Genomic DNA, 17,532 nt, shown 5'->3' on the forward strand with positions numbered 1-17,532 from the left:
CATTATGGATTCAAAATCAGTGACAGGTTTTGTTCTTGTGGTTGATTGTAATGTTAAAAGATTCAGACTGCTGAGGATCATAAAAACACACCACTGCAGTTTTAATGACTATTTCATATGCATGAAAGCCAAATAAAACCCACTGTCAGATTCATTTGCCAAGTAAGGCCTTAATTTTCATTGAACTATCACACCTTGGGATTTAGTTTGAGAATATGTAATAACACTGGAGTTTTTTCACTGAATGGCATTCAGCAAGAAATAATTTGCCTTCACATTTGTAAGCTGAATAACAAAATAGAAAGCTTGTTATTGTGTAATTCAAGTAATTGCTTTAGTTTGTAATCTCATTAAATGTAATTAGAATTGAGATACCTGTCAAGATAATCAGATAAAAAAAAAAAAGATTACCAGTATTGTGTCCAAAACTTTCATCAACTTCTGGTTAATTCCTGATTTGCAGCATCAACGTAGCGCTGGAAACAATGAGTATTTCATAGCTAGCAATGTCAGAAATTGAAGCAAACAATACAGAAATTTAATGTACCACATCAGATTGTTTATTATAAAATCTATCACGGATATTTTAGAAATAAGTTTGAAATTGCAAATCGCCAACTTATGGGAGGCTTCTGTCCTTGAAACTGCAAAGTGGAGTGGCTTTTTGCACACAAACATTCATCTAACAGATGTAGTGTCCTAGTAAATGGAGTAATTAACCGCCTGCCTATGATGTCACACAGAGAATTCACTTCTCCAGTAATAATAGTTAGAATGTGACCTTTGTCATCCAGAAGAATTTGATACTGTAGACCAGAGGTAATGTAGGCTTACAGAAATTATAAATAGTGCTTGGGAGACTTAGGGGAAGCTGGTGAATAAGCTTATTTGGTTTTAATTCTCTAGGTTTGTAAGGTCTCAAAGCTCAGATTAATTTAGCAAATATCAATAGAGAAGAAATAAACTTCAAGAGATGATGTTTGGTTCTGTGTGCATATTGTGGAACCCCTCGCAGTGTAGAACAGGACTTCTGCCCATCTCTTTTTACAATGACTTTGCTGACAGAATATGTTTGGCCAGTGGGTCTTGTCAGTGGCTCTGTTACTAATTTCTCAGAGCCTCATTCTGTAGGGAAAGACAAAGATTCTTCTGAAATGTCACTACACAGGGATTTATAGGTTCAAGTACAAAGACAGCAAAGTGAAGTAAACAGAAATCCCTTGAGCACCTTAAAACCATTCCTACAAAGCTAATTTCACGTTTTCATGTGACATTTTAGCACTTTCTTTTTCTCCCTGACTAATCCAAAGAAGTTCTTTCAGCACTGGATCAAAAAGACTGAAGTCATGGGACTAGCGACAACTTTATAATCATAGCAGACACTGAAAATAAGTAATGGCTACCAGAAATGTTTGTCATATGGGGATATACATTATTCCCAGTTGTTTTCACTAGTTCTCTTAAAAGAAGTCATAGAATCATCATAGAGTCATGGAATGATTTGGGTAGGAAGGGACCCTTAAGATCATGTGATTCCACCCCCTCTGCTATAGGCAGGGATGCCTCCCTCTAGACCAGGTTGCTCACAGCCCCATCCAGCCTGGCCTTGAATGCTTCTGGGGAGGGGGCACTCACAACCTTGCTGGGCAAGCTCTTCCAGCATCTCACCACCCTCACAGTAAAGAATTTATTCCTAGTATCTAATCTACATCTACCCTCTTCCAGTTAAAAACCATTTCCCTTTGTCCTGTTGCTACCTGCTCTCAAGAAAAGTCCCTCCCCAGCTTTCCTGTAGGCCCCCTTCAGGTACTGCAAGGCCACTATAAGGTCCCATCAGAGCCTTCTCTTCTCCAGGCTGAAGAGCCCCAGCTCTCTCAGCCTGCCCTCATAGTGGTGATTCTCCAACCCTCTAGTCATTTCTATGGCCCTCCTCTGGACTTGCTTCGACAGCTCTATGTCACTCTTGTTTTGGGGGCCTCAGAACTGGACACAGTACTTCAAATGATTTGTTTCACTGATGTGGATTACAGTGGGTACACAGAGGTTCTTCTTGTGAAAGCTAGAGCTAATGGAAGGTCTGCAGATCATGTTCTTTGTTACTGCCTTCCTGAATTTGACACCAACTTGGGGAAACATGAAAAAATATGAAAAAATATGAAATATATGAAAAATATGAAATATATGAAAATTATGAAATATATGAAAAAATATGAAAGCCTGTCTTGATTTAAAAAAAGAGAGTGAGAGAGAGAGAGATCTGTCTGAATGGGAGCAGAGTTTTAAGAAGGCCTGAAGCCATGGGTGTGAATACTAATAATTATTATGGAAATAAAGCTGTTATGTAGCACTTCCACTAGCACACAACAAAGCCCTTTCCAAAGACCACTACTGACATTGTTCCATTTCACAGATGGAAAAACTGAGGGAAAGACTGATGAGCATAGTCACAAAAGACAAGCAGAATAGTGTATTTTATTGGGTCTTGGTATCTTTATGAATGTAGTTAGAGACAATGGAGCCCATGCAAAGAAAAAAGGCAATAATTTTCACAACTACACAGTGAAAAGCAATATTTTTCTTATGTTACTTTCAAACTTAATATAATGAAACTATGACTGTGTAGGTTTTAGTAGACTAGAGGTGATGGATGTCATGAAGTGGATGAGTGACTAGAACCAGGTGCAGGGAAATGCCAAATGGATAAGAGGGATAAGAGGACCAATGGAAATCCAGACCAGGAGGACACTAGCAAAGAACAAGACAGCAGCAGAAGGTCTGTGGGAGCTGAATGGAGACAAATGGAGACCCACAACCTGTCAATATAATGTTCTTATGCACCATTAATAGAAACAGCCCAAGTACAGAGGAGCTGTTTCCCCCATGAAGGTCCAATAAGCAACCGTCTCATCTGTATGACATTTACTGTAAGACCATTTAAATGACATTCAAGCCTTGTTGCCAATGAGAGAGACACATAATACAGACAGGACTAAAAGGTATCCTATAAATAACAACTGAAGTGAATAAATGTTATGAGTATAAACTGAGGAGCCACGGATTTAATTAATATCTCACTATAAATAAATTGACCTAATGGAACATGCTGTCTGCATTAAACCCCTCAAGGCTACAAGTAGTCACTAAGCTTTTGAGGAAACTTGAAACAACATAGTTCTCTATCAATAAAATTATTCCGTTTCCTTTGGAAAACTGAAATACATCCATATTTGAGGGACTTCAGAGCCAGAAGAAGAAACTGATATACAAATTATCAAGTTATCGGGTACTTTTATATAAGGAGCCCAAGGATGACTTCAAGAAATATTATCTACTGCCAGCCTCAAAAAATAAAATACAATAAAATGAAATAAAATAAAATAAAATAAAGCTGAGAAAATTTCATTAGGTAATTTTTATCCCAAATCACATGGTTCAAATAGGATTTGATTCTATCATATCCTTTCCCCACATTGCCTATGCAGAGTTGCATTAAATGTAATTGTAAAGATGGATCCTTTTGGCAGGTTTGAGGAGTAACAAAAATCAAAGTGTTTAAATGCAGTCATCTGATACCTCAACCATTTCTGCTACTGGGAGATGAAGAAATATCTCTCAGGCTTCTCCTGTAGAAGAGCTGCGCCAAGCCACTCATGCACATGGAGTGTACTGTACATCTGCCAGATTTCATATTTTGTGAGTAAATGGGTAGGAGGGCAGGAAGGTCAGGACAGTGGGGCACAGGGTCATTACAGCTTTTTCTTCATGAAGTTTCCCAGCAGACTGAAGAAGAACTAAATTTCTGTGTCTATGTTCATGAATAACATGTCTTTGACTTGAGGAATTTGAGACATCTGTTACTCTGCTCCAAGGGAGCAAGTAATGGTCAAAAGTCCATCAGTCTGTAATTGGCAGTCTGGATTTTTAAAAGTCTGTGTTTAAAAGTAGTAGACATCAATTATTCCTTGAGCTGAGAAGCAGAGGTAGAACTCATGTTGGTGCCTCCAGTATTTGCTAGCTGAATGAAACACTGTAAGTAAGAGTCTCGTACCTGCTGGAAGTAAAAAAGTTTGCTGTGTAATTAATACTCTACAAACATTATAAGCTGTAAAAATTGTGCCTAGTCACAGTAGTAGGGGTCAAATGCTTTGTTTACTTACATCTTGAGCAGTATTTTTAGTGCAGAAAAGGCATGCTTTTTGGAGGGAACCAGAATATATCCTCAGAATGGGGTTATGCTCCTTTCTTTGCTAACGCTTTGCTCTGTAGCTGTTCAAGGAATTGCCAGACACAAATTCTGCAGATTGTCCAAGTCGCTCACAACAACTCAGAGCAATTCTTCCTGGATGCATCTGCATTGCTCAATTGCAGCTTGAGCCAGGTGTAAACGTAGCAACCCTAATATGATAGTAAGGATCAATTTTATTCCTTGTAAAATGAGATAATCTTGTATCTCACAGGCACATGTTAGAACTAAAGTCACTGTTTTCAATGAGCAGAGTATCTCAGGTGACAATAAAAAGCCTGAATAATAACTGCCTACAAGTTTCTTTCATAGAACCACAGAATCACCAAGGTTAGAAAAGACCTAAAAGATCATCCAATCCAACCGTTCACCTATTACCAATAGCTCCCACTAAACCATGTCCCTCAACACAACATCCAATCACTCCTTGAACACCCCCAGGGTTGGTGACTCCACCACCTCCCTGAGCAGTCCATTCCAGTGCCTCACCACCCTTTTCTGAGAAGTAATATTTCCTAATGTCCAGCCTGAATCTCCCCTGCTGCAGCTTGAAACCATTCCCTCTAGTCCTATCACTAATGACACTTCTTTCATACAGTCACAGAACCTTAGAACTGTTTAAATTGGAAAGGACCTTTAAGGACCACTTAGTTTAATTCCCCTGCAATGAAAAGGGACACCTACAGCTAGGTGAGGTTTCTCCAAGCCTGCCTGATCTTGAATGTCTTGATTCCATGCTGGGTCATCCACCAGCTCTCTGAGCAGCCTGTTCCAGTGCCTCGCCTATTGTAAAAACCTTTTCCCTTATGTTCAATCTAAATCTCCCTCCTTTCAGTTTGAAACCATTTCCCCTTGTTCTCTCCTAATATGCTCAGTGCTGCCCAAAGCCATCAAACTGAGATGGGACTCAGTTATTAGCAGCAATAAGATCAATTCTCAGCAGTGCTCAGCAGTATTTTTTAACTCTTCATAAGAATTACAGCTTTACCAAAGGCGTTAGCATATACTCATACTTTATGCTCCCACTTCCAAGAAGAAAAACATATCTCAGGAATGGGTTGGAAATATTTGTGGATTTTTGAATGCACAAGTATTCAGTGGAGATGGTAGCACCAGTGCAGGGCAATATAATAGAAAGCTTTGAAAGCTAGCTGTAAAAATCAGAGACACTGTCTGAATGAAGGGAAACATACACTTTAAACTGGCCAGAATCAAGATTACTCAAATGTAGCAGTACAACTGCTTGGTTGATTCACCTACACCTGAACTAGCAAGTCTCCCTCTGCAATCAGTGATGAGCAATAGACACAGCTGACCTACTTTAGATGCATATAAAAGGAATTCAGCCAACCAAAGGAAATCTAATTAGCTTCTTCTCATGTTTATATCTCCACACTGATGATGCTCAGCCTGTTGTGGTTTAGTTGCCTTACACAGGCATCCTACTACCCAGCTGCAAGGGCTGCTGGCTGAGATGTCCATAGGTCAGCACAGCGTGCACCTGGGCTAAAGAGGTCTTATGAGGTTCAGCCTAGGCCTTTCTTCATGACGATTGCTATGATTCATTGCTGACATAGGCATGCCAGTGATATCTATTAAACACTGAATTTTTTCCTGTGGGTACTTGGTTGGAGATTGGGTATTTCCAAATGTGAATGTGACATTGTAGGCAATAAAGACTAGGAATTTCTTTGGCAAGGAATCATACCTATTCTGAAGAAAACAGAGAAAGGTGGAATAGCATCAAATGTAGAGGACTGCTTTTTCAGAGCTCTCCGTCTAATGTTCTAATTTCCAATAAATAATTAAATAAATAAAAATACCAGGAGATATCCAAGCAGGAAAACATCTTTATTTTTAGGAAGGGCAATTTGGCCTAAGCAAACAATCTTCAAAAAGGCCCCAGTACTGCATCTGCCAATTGCAAATACTGTACAGTAAAAATAAATAAACAAAAGCAAGTGTGTTTGGGTAGGGTTGATCCCCAGGGAGCAAATGGCTGTTGTTTCTGTGGCAATGCCATGTATTGCAGCAGACTGGTCATTCCCACAGACCTACAGATTTCAAAATGAGTGGAAGATTTTTAGAGTATTCATTCACCCCTGCATAGCAAAAGATTCCAAGTTTCAGAGAATTAATATTACATTAAGTCCTAAACTTCTGTTAAGCTAAACCATGCCTCCCAGAAAAACATTATATCTTGATGTGAAGCTGTCAAGAAGGAAATCTATTGCTTATTCAATGGGTCTAGTTCTTTTAATCAACTTAATGAAAATGTGCGCTTTACTAGTCGCGTCTGACTTTGACAGTTATCAGTGGCTAATATGATGCCTGATATGTCACAGGAGTAACGTTTTTCTGTTTTCCTTTTCCCATTCCCTAGTTTCTGAGGTGAGGCTTCATAATGTAGGGTTTCTTTTTATTATTATTTTTTTTTCCTTCTTTTCTTGCACTCAGCACATTGTACACTCAGTACAGTGAGAACTTTGAGATCTGAGCGCAGACCTGAAACCCTTGATCAATCTATGTCAAGTGATACTATTACACAAATAATTCACAGTATGTGTCACAATTCTCCACAGATATATTCTGTAAGTTGACATCATATCAGTTGTCATAGTTCTCAGACTGGGTCTTTCAAGAATATGTGTTCTGACAATATTTTTACAGAACAGATCAGTCTGCAGAAAAATGGAAACTCTAAAGCACAAAAAGTCTTTCAAACTAAAATTACACCTCCAATGTACTTGTACCATAAAGATAAAACAGGTGAATAAGCTGTAGTATGTGGGCTCAGCCACAATGTCTGTGTATGTCCTTGAGCATCACCAGATGACTGCTAATGAGAATTAATCTAATTCCCTTTCAGTGAAGGTGAAAATAAAATATTTTTGCAAGGAGCTAAGAGCATGCTCAGGAGCAGTCACCATGGGTTGGCTAGCACATCTTAATTTAAGCTATGGACAGTTCTCTACCCTTTTAACATTTGAAGAAGTATAGAAAAGCGGTTGCCAGAAACTAAAAAATTCTTCATTTTTTCCTCACAGAATCAAAAATTACAGAAAATCCAGGTGCTCACAACAGAAGTTATTTGTATTTTAATGTTTGGGATATTAATATTAAGCAACACCATGAGGTTTGATCCTTGCCCACCTATTGGAACATCTATGCAGCCCAGTGAGGATCCTCCCCAGTCTAGGGGGGAAGCATACCTTTGACTCTGTCTATAGTACCAAGGCAATAAATAAACAAAACCAGCTACAGCGTAGTCTCACAGGATACTAAACATACCAGTGACATGGCAGCTAATGAGCCTTGACTGTTACATGGGTGCTGTTCTTCAGCTTCAGTTCCCCAGGTGCCCTATGTGCCTCCTCTTTTACAACAGTCCTGGAGGCAGACACCATCTTTTTCTTCCAGACTTGTTCCATGTCAGATCCAATGAGGTCTCTGGTACAAGACTGGAAGTTGTGAGTATAAGGAATATAACAAAGGCTGAAGTTGTTTAATGTAGACCATTTAGCCTGAAATCCACATCTGTCCATATACTCCAGCACTCAAGAAAAAACCCTGGAAATAACAAATACTGGTAAGGAGAGTTCTATTGCCAAAGAAAGAGACCCTTTGTGCTTTATATATTCACAGGAAAGTCAAAAGTTCCAGTACTAACTAAAAAAAACATGCTATGTTTTTTACTGTTAGATGTCAGAGTCAATGGCTACATCTGAATTACTTAATAAAGCAGTCTGGGGACCTCCCTGTCAAGTAGCATAACACAGCCCATACCCATAGGCTTAAACTCTGTATTTGCTCTAAAAAGACCAGTCCCAGACATACTGCTTCATGGGAGTGTGTCCTAAGAGATGCCATGCTCTGAGCTGAGCCTGGACATTATCAGGAAAAGCACAATCTATCATCAAGTACAATCAAGGCAGAAAAGGAACCATCAATCAGTTCATAAGCCAGTGCCTGAAACCACGCCTTACCCTTCTTTAATTGGCTAACATGGATGAAAACACAGAGAACACTGAGTGCATGTCACAGCACATTTCTTTTGGGAAAAGCAAGCCAGAAGAGACAGTATCACAACAAACAGACCTACCCCAACATGGCTGCACCAGTGCTGCTATCTGGCAGCAGGGAAGGAATGGGGAACCAAGACCAAGAGCAGCTGCAACTAAATTGATGAAACTGTTTGGATAGCAATGGCAGTAAACTCATATCCTATGTATCGGGACTGCCATCTTCAGTCCTAGCTTACACTCATACCATCAGAAAGGCCTAAAGGAACAGAACATGGCTACAGGCTCCACAGCACTTGCAGCACCACAGCTGGTTCTTGTTTGTAAGAAATGTAATAACTAAAGCCAGATGCAAGGGGAAAAAAAAAAAAAGAAAATTAAATGCTCTACAGGGTATAGAAGATTTTCAAGAGCTCAGCAAGATCCACATTAGATGGGACTTTTCAGTTTGAACTGGAATAGACAGTGTCCCATGGGAAAAAAAAAAAGAAAAAGAAAAAGAAAAAAAGAATTGCGAAGGTGTAATTGCTAATGCAGACCTAGCTTTTCTGGCCTACTAATTGTTTTCACCCTTCAGAAACACCCAGTGGATGGAAATGTTCCTCACTCAGTTGCCTGCATAACAGTTTTTCGTGGGGAGGTATTTCCATTTTAGTTCCAGACCTGTTTGTGCTTTGCATACCATTATTTTCTGCTCCCAGAACATTTGGCCATTTGAATCCCTCAATTAGCTCAACTCTCTGACACTTCTTTTTATAAATACAGCATTGGCTCATGCCCTGGAACAACTAACAGATCACTCCATTATCACTAGTAGGGCAAGGAACAACACAAACATGTCAGAATAATTGAGAATGCCTGAGAAAATTTCTGAAACCCAAGGAAACAATCTGCATCCAATTTTCATCTCATTCCCATCTCCCTCATAGCACTTGTTGTCAATACCTCATTTCTGGTTTAAATTGATGCAACCCAGGGTTTAAAATATCATCTCCCAAGATATTGTGATGAACTGAATAGTTCTAGGAAGATGACGTTACTAGAAATTACCCAGGTGACTTAGGCGCCTGCATCTCATCTTTAAGTGTCTCTAACAGCCATGATGGCAGACACTCCAGACTGGGATAGATGTCTCTGGGAGCTGAAAAGTGTGTCCACTCAAAGTAGGAGGTAGTCAGTTCCCAGTATGCTCCTTCACCAACCATGCAACCAGGTCCATGCAGCTGGTTCCAGTGATGCTGTGTTATCCTGCTAACTTGCTTCTTCTGGGTGAGAAAACTGGCTGCAGGGCAGACTTACCCCTAGCTGAAGTTTAAAGCAAATAATATTTATGGCCATCTGAAGAACTTGTTTAGACACCTTTGCACATAGACATACATTTCCATGGTCCACATTCACCATCTTATGTCACAAACAATTCTGCTTAGGCCTGCACTGCCAGGCTTCAGGCAGACCTTCATGGATCATCTAGGACCACCCACCAGTTGCAGGGCATCAGAGAACATAGCATGCCTTATGGCTAGAGAAATATCGCCAAGAAAGACACTGTGAAAAGAATCTGTTTTCAATTTAGAAAATAATTGTCTGCCTTCCACAGTGTGTGGCGTAATCATTCAGCTGAAAACCTTAGTCTGGTGGGAGTCAGTCTACAGTTCTGTGTTAAGACTAAACAACTGAACGAAACAAGCAGCACAAACGGATAGTATTTCTGCTGTTCCAAAGTGGCGAGGTAAAGGCTTTTCCTCCCGGGAGCTATTATCTATGAAAGTGTTTCCAAAGCAAACTAGATAAAATATTGTGTGTATGAACATTAAAGGCAACTGAGTTCTCCATTTATGTTCATCTCAGATCCTCAGAGCTCTCTGGCATAAGATTGGACTAATGATTCATTTGTAAGCCTCATTTTTAAATCTTGTAAGTCATCTCATAAGATATGTTATTTCCTAAACTAGAAGTTCATCATCCATCCACCCTTGAGAAAGGAAGCTAACACACAAATGAACCTCAGTACCTTTTGGTATCTGGTGCTCCACACAGTGTCTATATCACCAGGCAGACATCCAAGATCCATGGCCCTGGAAACAATTCAGCTGTAGCTGTGCCAGGGTTAGCTCCAGCCACCAGCAGAATAGGGCTCAGGCTGGCTTCTGAGACACTGGAGGAATCACCATCCTGCACCCATGTTGTAGTCCTGCTGTTCACATCATCGCTCAGAGGGGGCATGAGAAGAAATGATTAGGCCAGTGCAGAAGAGAAATCATCCTTTATTTCAGGGCAACTTAGGAAAATGAGGAAGAGGGAGATCCAGAGGAAATTTAACCCTGATTCTATGAGTACAGTATACTTATTTCATACAAATGCAAACTATGTAAGATCATACCCTTCTGATTCCACTGAATTTCCCACTTTTTGCAGGAATAAGTGACATCAGGAACCAGGAAATACAGAAAGTACTGAAGAGGCAGCTACAAAAAATATTTCAGGAGAACCTGGTGTATCTCAGGCTCTTACTGTCATATCAGAGACAGTCTTCTTCAGTGCCAATTAAAAGAAGTTGGGATAAATAATTTCTGGAGATAATTCCCATCAGCTCCGAAACAACACTATAAGAGTTACGCAATGGTAACAGCTTTAAAATCCAAAACCACAAATCCATTGGATCAAACATCATCTATATAATGCAGGGAGTTTGCTACACAGGGTGAGCAGGCGCTGTCTGAGCAGCAGAGGTTGCTCCCAAGACCAGCTCATGAATGTCTCACCAGCTGCACAATGAGGTGTAAAGTCCTCTGTGGAGAACAAGTTACACATAATAGACCACACAAAAGCAATCCTCTTTCATTTTCTTCTTATCTTCTGGTCTTAGAGTAGCATCTTCATAGCTTTGTGTTTCTGCCTGCTTATACTATTGCTGTAATTAGCATTTAAAATAAGTGAATTTAGCTATTTACAATCTTCTGTTCTATTTTGATAAGCACAGTTACGTTAACTGGTGTAGGCCAAGCACAGCCACACCTTCATGAAGAAAATAAAAAAAAAAAAGGAAAATCTTAGCCTTCATGCAATCTCTCCCATTTATTTATTGTGCTGTATGAAGAATGACTGAAGAACTGTTGTGTCTCCCAGGGACTTATATAGCGCTGGCATATCCCACCAGCTCTCACTCAGATGGATTCTGTTCTTTATAGATATGGCTCTGCCTCCTCAGGGCTCTTCATTCAAAGCTCATAAAAGCCAATATGAAGACTGGTTTTAATAAGTTTCCTAAGGCTTTTCTAAGTAAAAACTTTTCTTATGGATATACCTTCTTTACTGAATAAGTCATCACTCCTAGCTGACCCATCCTCTAGCTCAAAATGCAGCTTCTTGTCCCCACTGCTTTAGGCACCCACTGCTGACCAGGGGCTAGATACAGGCAGGAATGCTGGCAGCTTGAACACCACTAAGCAATATGCAAGCATCATGGCAGAAAACAACAGAACAGACTGGAGCAGTGTGTGTGGTCTTCTGCGAAAGGGCTGTGGAGTATACTCAGAGGAAACCTGGTGGTTGTAATTCTTTCTTTCTCCTGCATCTTGCTTTCTCCTGCCAAACCTAACCCTCAGAATACATCAGCAAAGGCAATAATTTATTTTTATTTTCTCATTGCAGGGATGCCAAGAAGGATTTTACCTTACCAGCTCAGGAAAATGCTCTCCTTGCAACTGTAATGGTAATGCAAATAGATGCCTTGATGGATCTGGAATCTGTGTGGTAAGGAATTCTTGTCTTCTTAGTCATTCCCTCCCTCAACAACAGCACATTTGGTTTGGGGTTTCTATTGGTGATAACATGAATCCTTTCGCCCTTGCATGGGGCTTCACACAAGGAAAATATTCCCAGGCAAACTCAAGAAATTGTGGGCCATGATCTGACTCTTCTATTAACGCCAATGCTCAGTTTCAGTACATAGCAAAAACAGTGCCTGTCCCACAGGAGTGTTTTTTGGGTTTTTTTTGTTTTTGTTTTTTTTTTTCCTGAAGGGCAATCATAAGCAGGACCAAGATCAAAACATTAATAAGATTATCATAGCCAGATTTCATTCTCACTTACTTAGGTTATCCCTGCAGATTCCAAACACTTTCTTCCTATAGTATTTGCAAGAGTCAGTATACTGGGGAAAAAATTTAGTCCTAAGAAATATGGGAAGAGTTTTGTATTCCCCAGAGAAAAATGCATAAATTCAAACACAGTTCATTCTCCCTTTTACAAATACAATACTGTATATCATACAAATAATTTACAGTGGTGAGTGACCTCTGTGAACATATGTATATATGTTATCCATAGTAATTCTGCTGCATGGCAGCCTCCTGCTGTGAAGGAACAACATGAGGAGGTTGAAATAATACACCAAGCAAAGAAGATGCTGAACTCCAAGGTAGTACAATTTCCCACATGTTCAGGCACACTCATTATCAGCTCATACAGAAAGCTGTGAGTGAGCGTTAGTAGTTGATGACTCGTAGCTCCAGAGCAAAATTCAAGGCAGTAAAACTAACCCCAATTACTAATGGGTAATTTGAGCAGTAATACACTAGAGAAAGGATGGAAATTAATACTTTATTCTATCTGAACCGCATAGCAGGAGCGGACATTAGTGTTCGCTTTACAGGCTTGTATAGAGCCCAGAGCCCCTAGTTTTGCAATAGACTCACTGTGTTACTTTTGACAAGTCATAAACCTTTGCCCTCCATTTGTCTCTTCATAAAATGACCTTACAATATTCACATACTTTACATTGTTGCAGCCTCTGTCAAGTTTTCAGTTATATATAATTCCATGCTGCATGGCATATTTCCCATTCCATTCCCACAGGAGGAACACGGTGCAGCTGTTCAGCCCAAGAACAATTATTATGGTTTGGGCAGTGTAGCGTGCAGAGGATTGGTTAGTTTCTGCAGAATACATATTGACTTAGTGGATAAATATTACATTTTTTAAAATAGTTTTACACTGTAAAGCATTCCCAGCCATTCTCTTTCACATCGACATGGTTTTTGGTCATGAGACAATGAGAAGAGGAAATTTCCAATGGAAGAGTTGGGAACAAGAGTAAGAGCTTCTCAAATGTCTGCTTCTCATGATTCTGTAGAGCAGAGAATTTCTGGAGTAGAATATATGCACTAGGAAAGTGGTTATATCCTCAGTTTACAAACACAACAGAAGATTTGCTTCCTGCCTTCTACAAAAAATGAGGCCATTGTCAAGAGCTGAGAAAAAGAAAAAAAAAAAAAAAGAAAAAAAAAGAAAAAAAATGTTGCTGTATTAGCAGAAAATAATCTGAAAGGGTGTGTGTATTTGTGACTGATGTCCCTCTGGGATACTAATTCCATGAAGTGATGAGGTAGTAAGAAGAAAACTAAGGGCTAAAGCCTGGCTTAGTGCTTGAGTTCAGATAAACCATTTGAAGGCTGGTCTGAATGATTTAGTAAGTCATTACACTCAGGCCATTTACTTCTCAATAAAGATGAACAGAAAAAATGCTTAAGCAAAATAAGAGTCAAGGGGAAAGGGAAAGAGTGTATGGCTGTAAATTTCTGGGAACTGATAGAACGATGTGGTATTGAGAGTTCATTGGTTTCTCCCTCCTCAAACTTTTAGGAAGTTATTCCAATAAAAACTGCAGTAGCAACCACCACACTTGATAATAAGATATAAGACTCTCTGCATTGTTAGTTTTTGAAAGACTGATAAAAACAAAAGATAAAGAGAGAGAAAAAGATTCTGTACACTTCCTTTATTGTTGTTGTCATCCTGCATTTATATCCATACGAATCTCTTATCTCCCTGCTTCTGATATACAACTCTGTTCTGAAGTTTTATCACTTATGGACTCCCCAGTGGCACCTCAGGTTACCCAAACCCTGAGTTACAGACGTTACTGAACATCCTTACCAGAAGATCTTTAGAATAACTGATATCCAGCAAAGCTGAAAGATTGTATGTTCACATGTTTATTCACACAGTAGATTTATTTAAATATGAAAAACATATATATACTTTAACTGCTAACAATGGTGGAAGACAACAACAAAGTAATTGTAACACAGTATTCAGTTGGTGAATATTTTTTGCAGTTTAACTAATAACTAAGTTGTAAGGTCAAAATAAATGACCAAGCCTCCGGCAGTATGAAAATGAAAAAGTACTCTACTTTAAAAGGAATGAAATATAAGGGCCAGATTCCACACAATGCTCTGAGACCTTCACATTATGCAAATATGTGTGCAGTTCTCACTCGCTGCATACAAATTAATGAAATTTTCATTGACCTTTGCCCTGAATTTGAAATCAAATAAAATTAGACCCTTATCAGTGATGTGTTATGATAAAGTACTTGCATCCTTAATTCTGCTGACATTAATATCTAATTTCTGCTCTTGTTTTTAAACTTCTCTCAGCTTATTCACTGAGTGTAAATCAAAGCTGTGAGTCTCTAAAAGCTTATCAAATGACACAATCAATAAATCAACAATCTCATTAGGTAACCAGATGAAGAAATTAGTGCAAAGAGAGTCATTATTGCATAGATGTCCACATAAAATTGGTGCAGAAATCAATCATGTGGTCCCGTGATTATAAATGAAGAGCCACTCAGTCCATTTTTTAGTGCAGAAAATCACCCAAGTATTAGAAAAGCAGTCAGCATAGCATAAACTCCATTTATGATAAAATACATTACAGATGTCAAATAGTGCTTCATTTCAAATACATTATCTGGTGATGCATGTAAGGCCAATAGGGGAAGAAACACATTTTTTATACTGATGTTATACTTTGATATTTTAATGTAACCTTTTCAGTCCTAGCTAAAAGAAGAAAAGGAAGGCACTTGTAGGACCCTGCAGCTTTTCAGTTTGGTAATGTGTATTTAGGTGATGTTAATTGGATGAAACTGTAATAGCTAAAAGTGGAAATCTCCACATAAGTGTTATCCATTCCTCCTGAATAAAGCTTAAGGAGTTAGGTTTCATTACCGATAAAATATGAATATGTAAAGTGAATGTTTTGCTTCTGTCACCATCCCCAGATCCTATAACACCAGCAGTCCACAGCAAAGTTATTTCTTTAGAGTGCCTCTGTTAAGAGATCAACTGCTGAAAATTCAGCCATGGGAGTATGCCTCTAATGACTTCCAAATGACAGGCTGAGAGAGCTGGAGCTGTTCATCTTGGAGAAGGCTTCAAAACGGCCTGATAGTGGCCTTTCAGTATCTTAAGGGGGGCTGTAAGAAAGATGGGGACAGATTCTTAAGTAAGGTCTGTGGTGATAGGATAAAGGGAAATGGTTTCAAACTTATAGAGGCCCAGAGAGGTGATGGAAACCTTATCCCTAGCAACATTCAAGGCCTGGCTGGACCAGGCTCAGAGCAACCTCATTTGGAGGTAGGTGTCCCTGTTCCCCGCAGGGCAGTGGGACTAGATTACCTTTAAAGGTCTCTTCCAACTCTAAGGATTCTGTGATTCTATGATGACTTTGTAACTGAGCAGAATGTCACAGCAGCCATGATTGGAATTGAGTGCCCCCTTAGCAAGTTTGCTGATGACACCAAGCTGAGTGGTGCGGTTGACACAGTGGAAGGAAGAGATGCCATTCAGAGGGACCTCAACAGACTTGAAAGGTGGGCCTGGGTGAATCTAATGAGGTTCAACACAGCAAAGTGCAAGGTTTTGCACTTGGGCTGGAGGAATCCCAGGCATATATACAGACTGGGAGGAGCAATCCTTGAGAGTAGCCCTGCAGAGAAGGACCTGGGGGTCCTGGTAGTTGAAAAATTTAACATGAGCCAGCAGTGTGCTCTTGCAGCTCAGAAAGCAAATGGTATCCTGGGCTCCATCAGAAGAGGGGTGACCTTCAGGAACAGGGAGGTGACTGTCCCTCTCTACTCTGCTCTTGTGAGGCTCCATCTGGTGTAGTGCGTGCAGATCTGGAGCCCCCGGTAAAAGAAAGACAGAGGGTTGTTGGAGAGGATCCAGAGGAGAGACACAAAAATGATCAGAGCTGGAGCACCTCCCTTATGAAGACAGGCTGAAAGAGCTGGGCTTGTTCAGCCTGGAGACAAGGCTGCAAGGTGACCTAATTGCAGTCTTTTTGTACCTAAAGGGAACCTATAAGTAGGAGGGGAGTCAACTCTTTGAAAGGATAGATAACAGCAGGACAAGAGGAAGTGGTTTTAAGTTGAAGGAGGGAAGATTTAAGTTGGATGTCAGGGGGAAGTTCTTTACTATGAGAGTGATGAGGTGCTGGAACAGGCTGCCCAGAGAGGTTGTGGATGCCCTGTCCCTGGAGGTGTTATATAAAGTTATTATCTGCTCCATATATTTTATCTGTATGTATTGATGGCATCCAAACACTACACGAGAATAGACAGACAGATAGATAGATTTATGGGTAGGTAGGTAGGTAGATAAGACTTCTGAGGGAGTAAGAAAGGATAAAGGATCATAACAATGGAGAGTATATATTTGCTGATATCCTTTCCAGACATTTATGGGATTTTTCACAATAGAGCATATTGTCATGTAAGTGATTTGTGTTTTAGTGTTTGGGTTTACAGTTGAGTGGAAAAGTTGGAACTGATTTGGCAGTTCTGCCCAAGAGGATAACTTGTTCCACATGATTGCCACGGCAGGTCTGGAGAACTGCCAGTGGATCTAAAACCATCCATCAAACATGAGCACAAAGCAGCAGAGAGCCAGCAAAAGTCCTCAGCTTCAGTAGGTACTCCAGGCTTCATGAAGAGCCTTGCAGCTCTCACAGTTAATCATTTCCTTCTTTAACAATGGACTACATCTTTAAGTGTCTGAGATTATACATGTTTGGAAAGCCAAAGAGAGCTACAGCAGTCAAAATGGCTGTCAAAATGCAGCCATTGTCCAAAGCGGTTTTGTACTCATTAACTGTCAGAAATGCCACAGGTAATAGTCTCAGTGCCTCAGATGTAGATGCTTCCCTTCCTTTTGGCTTTCTTTTAACACATTTGTTGTCTTTACAGTTTTACTATTGCAGACTTGTAACAATACCACTAGCATGTGTGCACTTTGTTTTCTTTCCCTGAACAGCTTCTACAAGAGTCTTCTAGTAAGCCAGAACAAGGCTGCAAGGAACTCTGCCCTTGCTCATGTGCCAGCTCAGCAGCACATCCCACACTAAGCCAAGCCAAGTGGCGAAAGAAAAAAGCAGAGGGCCAGGTGTTTTGGCAAAACATCCCCTCCCACTTCACTA

General features: G+C 39.9%; 1 protein-coding gene across 1 annotated transcript in view; it reads left to right on the forward strand.

The window, feature by feature from the left end:
- Positions 1-17,532, forward strand: part of LAMA4 (laminin subunit alpha 4) — a 90,417-nt gene that overhangs the window by 9,296 nt on the left and 63,589 nt on the right. Inside the window, exon 2 of the mRNA XM_015858724.2 lies at positions 11,917-12,018. Coding sequence (XP_015714210.1) covers positions 11,917-12,018 — 102 coding nt within the window. The remainder of the gene's footprint in view (positions 1-11,916; positions 12,019-17,532) is intronic.

Source organism: Coturnix japonica, chromosome 3, assembly GCF_001577835.2.
Source record: "Coturnix japonica isolate 7356 chromosome 3, Coturnix japonica 2.1, whole genome shotgun sequence".
Classification (NCBI taxonomy): Eukaryota; Metazoa; Chordata; class Aves; order Galliformes; family Phasianidae; genus Coturnix; species Coturnix japonica.